The sequence below is a fragment of the Carcharodon carcharias genome, chromosome 12, assembly GCF_017639515.1.
Source record: "Carcharodon carcharias isolate sCarCar2 chromosome 12, sCarCar2.pri, whole genome shotgun sequence".
NCBI lineage: Eukaryota > Metazoa > Chordata > Chondrichthyes > Lamniformes > Lamnidae > Carcharodon > Carcharodon carcharias.
The window spans coordinates 112028618-112033798 of NC_054478.1; the positions used below are offsets into that span (position 1 = coordinate 112028618).

The 5181-nt window shown below is 35.9% G+C and overlaps 1 protein-coding gene across 2 annotated transcripts; it reads right to left on the reverse strand.

Moving 5' to 3' along the window:
* Positions 1 to 1064: 1064 nt before the first annotated feature.
* LOC121285198 (gamma-crystallin S-1-like) lies at positions 1065 to 4409 on the reverse strand. 2 transcript variants are annotated; one of them, XM_041201470.1, is made up of 3 exons: positions 4401 to 4409; positions 4055 to 4297; positions 1065 to 1340 (listed from the first exon to the last, which is right to left on the reverse strand). In XM_041201470.1, exons 1-3 carry the CDS (start codon positions 4407 to 4409, stop codon positions 1065 to 1067), a joined length of 528 nt encoding a protein of 175 aa, XP_041057404.1. The 2 variants fall into 2 exon arrangements, with proteins under 2 accessions (XP_041057404.1, XP_041057403.1); XM_041201469.1 differs by having other exon boundaries at positions 4392 to 4409.
* Positions 4410 to 5181: the final 772 nt, after the last annotated feature.

The window sequence follows — 5181 nt, forward strand, 5'->3', positions numbered from 1 at the left end:
TGCAGTATTTACCAAATTTGGATTATAAAAACCTTTAGATAGTAGGAAGAAGGAAACATACAAAACATAAAAAATTAATAATTGACAGCAAAAAAACAAGCAAAAACTGAACAAGGCAGAAAACACTTTCAGAAAGCACATTAAGTTGAAAACTGAGTGACAGGAACATGAATCAAGTAACAAAAATTTTCAAACTTTCTCCCAAAACTGGGTTTTATATAAATTTGATTCATTAAACTGAAAACAAGTCAGGTGGATTGTGAGAATCAAATGTGATAGGGTGGGTAAAAGATCTCATTTTGAACAGCTTTCTTTTATACAGTTTAAAGAGAAGTACAATGCGCAGGTGAATCAATATACCAGGCCCTCTGTGCAAGGCCCTAGACAATTTGCCAGTGCAAATACTGGCTTCTAAAACATTGAAAGCAGACAGGCTACTTTTGACAATGCAATACAACAGAGATGGCTCTGCTTTTAACCTGAGTAACCAAGCTTGAAAGTGGATCAGAGGATTGCGATGGGAAAATATACTGTTTGAGTGGATGATACATTGTCTTCAGGAATTCATAGGCTTTGAATGAATGTCACAATGTATTGACATTACAATGTGAAACCTATTTGGAAATGCTTAGTAAAAATATGCAATGTCTTTATCTGAAATCTCAATTCTCCACGAATTAAGGCAAATAAGGTTTAATTTTAGCCTCTAATTTTTCATGTGTTGGTAATTTTAAAACCTTCTTGACAAATAAAAAAGGTTTAGCTTAGAACAAATTTGATTTATTTTCTTCATCAGTTAACATTGTTCCCTAGTTTACATTAGATTCAAACATTTTAGTGATGCTTTTGTTTGTATCCTTTTCCACACAGATGTGCTTTAAAAGACCAATCAGTTTGTGCTTTAAACTTTCTATTATAACATTCCATTTTTAAGCTTGTAAGGTACGCTCAACCCTAAATATATTGCTGGAAATGATTCAGAAACAAAATGTGCTGCTTCTCAAACTTTATTTGATTTTAAAATACAATCCTATGGGGAAAGAAAGCCCACCAGCCATGACTTCCTAGAACTCCATAATGCGACGGCAAGATCCCACAGTGGGAAAGCTCGCACCCCAGTCACTGTAGTGCCTGTATTCTCCTCTCTCAAGCAGGTACTGTCTCCCTCTGTAATTCGGGTGCTCATAGAAGGCCCAAGCACCTTCCATCACTTGGCAGGATTGCAGTTCACGGTAAGGGAAGCGATCATGAATAGAGGGGCAATCCTCGGTCAGTTCCACCATTTGTCCACCAAACTCTGCCCTTTCGTAGATTCTAATTTTGTATAAACCACCAGTAGCCTGCAGTGTTAAATAGAAAAAATGATTGTTAATAATTTACTTATATTGTAAGGAGTTGGATACCTGCTAAATTGCTTCTAGGCAATACAACTGAAATACAATAGGCATTGTTTGACTTAAGGCAATTGCAATGGGAAGATTTGGTTTGGTGTAATAGTATAACTGTGATAGTGAGCCAACAGCACATTTTACATCATTCTCAATTGACTTCAATGGAAATAAAAATTGGGAGAGATGTAAAACTGACTCACTACCACCCATTCTATACATTTTGTTACATTGGCTATTTTATTTTGGATCCTGGTTATAGAAAATTGCACTAATTTAAAAAATTTATTTTGCAGCCGAATCCTCAGCAAAGCTCACAGAAATATGAAACGTAATTGTGTAAAATCGATCACATAGCTTAAATGTTAGTGAGTCCTCTTATTAAGATGATAGTCAAATGAATAAAAATTAATTGGGGTCATTTTGACTTTGTGAAATCATCTAAAACATGTAATAATGATGCAATCGCCCTTTTTACATATCTGATGACTTTTATTGACTTCAATGCAGATGCAAATTGGGAGGGCGAGATGTAAAACAGGTTTGTCAATTTGTTATCGCCTATTTTACACCATCGCACAAAGTCAAAGTTTATCTCCACTGTCATTTTTTGAGTAGAAAGTATATAATGCAAAATGAATGACTTTCTAAGATTATTTCTTAGGTGGCTTTTATATAGCTCACTTCTGGAAATTAACTGTCAAACTGACAGGGAAAACATAGAGGGAAATTTCACAAATATGTAGCAGAATACTATAGATTTCCCAAGTTCCACCAGAGATCTCAAAATTTGATAAGTGAATCGCTAAATTGTAAGATTAGTCATTAGTAAGAGGCTGCCATAAATTGTGAGCTAATGTTGAATGAAAGTTTTTCGTGTAGAAAGAGGGGGAAGGTTAGAACAGACATATTTTAACATAGCTATTAGAACACTGAATCCTTTATAAGTGGTTATTCCAACAGTGATGATAGCATTATTCAACAGAATTAGAAAAATATTTGAAAATAAAGACTATGAAAAGAAATGGGGATGGGAAGGGAAATGGAATTACAGCCGACAGTATGAATGAAAGAATTAACAGCAGTACCGGCATCAGAGCAAAATAGTCCCCTTCCATATTGTATTATTTATAATTCTCCTACTATTAAAAATGTGTAATTGTTTAATAAAACAAATCATCATAATGCTATAAGTAGCACATATTTTGGCAAACCAGCGGCACAGTGCACTGACCTATAATGGTTGCAGCGTGAAGTCATTGGGCACAGGACAGTAATAAATATTTAGCAATGATTAGAGAACAATAATGTTTAGCTGATGTCATAAGCTAAAAAAAAGATTGAGTATTGTACCACTGTTGTTAGAAGCTATTATTTAACAATATCTTTGACTCAAATGTACTGACGTTCATGTTGGGGTTTTATTCTGATTTTGGTCAAGTTTCTAATGTTATCAGCAGCTGTCAATCTGTGTCCCAGCAGTCAATAATTTTGTTCCCTGTTCTCAAATCACGATAATGCTTAGACACAAAGAATCAGGGATGCCACTTTGAATGCATTATCAGTGTTTTATACAAACTTACTTTATTTGTTGTTCATGGAATGCTTGTAATGTTCATGTTGAACGTAATCAGTGCTGGGAATTTAAATGTTTCTGCTTTTGTCGTATAGTGTCAATAACAAGCAATGCAAAGTTAGATACAGTATAGATGGATGTAGAACAAAGCTCACAGTGGAATGCACCATCACAGTGCCCTAGACCCGATATTAGAAAGACGTTCACTCTTACACCAGGCATGAATTTTCCAGCTGTTCACTTGGACTTTCTAAAAGAAACAGCTATTTAATAGCTAAGTCTGACAGAGTGGGTCAGAGAAAGGGATTTTGGCTTTAGATTCAAGCAGCACCCAATCTGTGGGCGGGATTTTCCAGTCCCACCAACGGCGGGCATCATTGCGGGTGGGACGGGAAAATTTGGAGAACAGCCGCCAAAAGTCAACTGACTTTTAGCCGCTCTCCAAATTTTCCTGTCCCACCCGTGAGATGCCTGCCACTGGCAGGACTGGAAAATCCCAGTCTGAGAGTGCTGATAATGACACTGTATGCCCAATATGAAAGGCTAACCTTGCCTCAATGAGTGAAAATATCAATGCAAATATATCTTTTTAAATTAGACATAATTTACAGCACAGAGAAAGGCCATTTGGCGCAACAGATCCATGCTGGTGCTTATGCTCCACATGAGTCACTTCCCACTCCTCTTCATCTAGAACTATCAGCATTACCTTAAACTCCTTTCTCCTTCATATACCCATCTAGTTTACCCTTAAATTCACCTGTGCTTTTCGCTTCAACTATTCCCTGTGGTGGCGAGTTTCACATTCCAACCACTCGCTGGGTAGTTTAAGCATTGAACATTACAGGATATAAACCTATTTACTATAATATTGTTTAATCAATTATAATCTTACTAATGCAATAGTATTATGCATATTTAGCAAAATAAGATGATTGTATGTCAACTTTGAAAATAAATTACTGCCATTTTTTGCAAGTCTGTAATAATTCCCCAGGGGTCTGAATTTAAGTAGAGCATTTAAAATGTCAGTGACTGGGCTCCTGAAATATTTGGTTCACTATTTTGTTTTACTTAAACTAGTACTTACATGGCGAATGAGACGGCATGATTTAATACTGTCATTATAGCCGTTCCAGTGCTGATAATCTGGATACTCTCCCCTGGTCAGAATGTATTGATATCCAGTGTAACTTGCTTTCTCGTAAAGCACCCAGCAACCACTTTCCACTCGGATAGAGTTACATCGGCTAAAGAATGAATGCAGATCTGAACAGTCAGTGCTGCACTCATAGCACTGGCCCTGGAAGTTCTTGTCCTCGTAAAAAATAATCTGCAATGAGGAGAGGAAGGTTAGTTTGATAAAATCTAACGGACGAAAAAGCTCTAATAAAAACCTAAGAGCTGCCAAAGTTCATAATTAATACCCGGCTTACCTTTCCCATTTTGAATTTTCACCCAAAGGGCTGGTTTGATGGACATGACGCTAGGATATGAAATGTGGGGTTTATATATCTAAACAGATCATGCGCTGTAATCTAATGCTTTGTTATTTTAATGACCCACATTTGCATATCAGCAAAATTTGGGCATGATATTCTTTGTTCACAAAATGATTGTTCAGTATTAAAGAAGTGCTGTCATCTGTCAATTTGATTTCAGATTAAATGCTTTTGTAGCTTAATATGGGAATAAATGTTTAACGCATAGAACTTCTACTTCTAGTGAAAAGTTTCTCAATGTGTTTTGTTCTATAACAGCATTAATATGCAACAGTTTGATTTATGTCAGGAAATAATTGATTGCAACAGGATAAGTTGCTATCTTTCTAATATGCCATTCAGTAAGTTAATTGTAGATTGTAGATCATTGATAAGAATTCATTTAGAAATCTGCCAGAAAAGCTGAACTTTGCATACTCCAGACAAAAGCTTCCATCAATCAACAAGCAGACAAGATGTCTGGAAATCTTCCACAGTGCTGTCATTTTAACATGCTCTCCATTGTTTCTTCTGAATGTACTTAAGATACAAAAATATTAAAGAGTTTCATTTCAAGATGGATAGTGTTGAGTAGGGGGATACCAATAATGAACACTTTAAATTCTGCAACATCTAGTTATTGCTTGACTAAGCAGGCTTAACCAATGGGAGAACCAAACTGTTGTATTCCATTCAAGAATGCATTTTAACTACAATACATTAACTCGTACTCCTG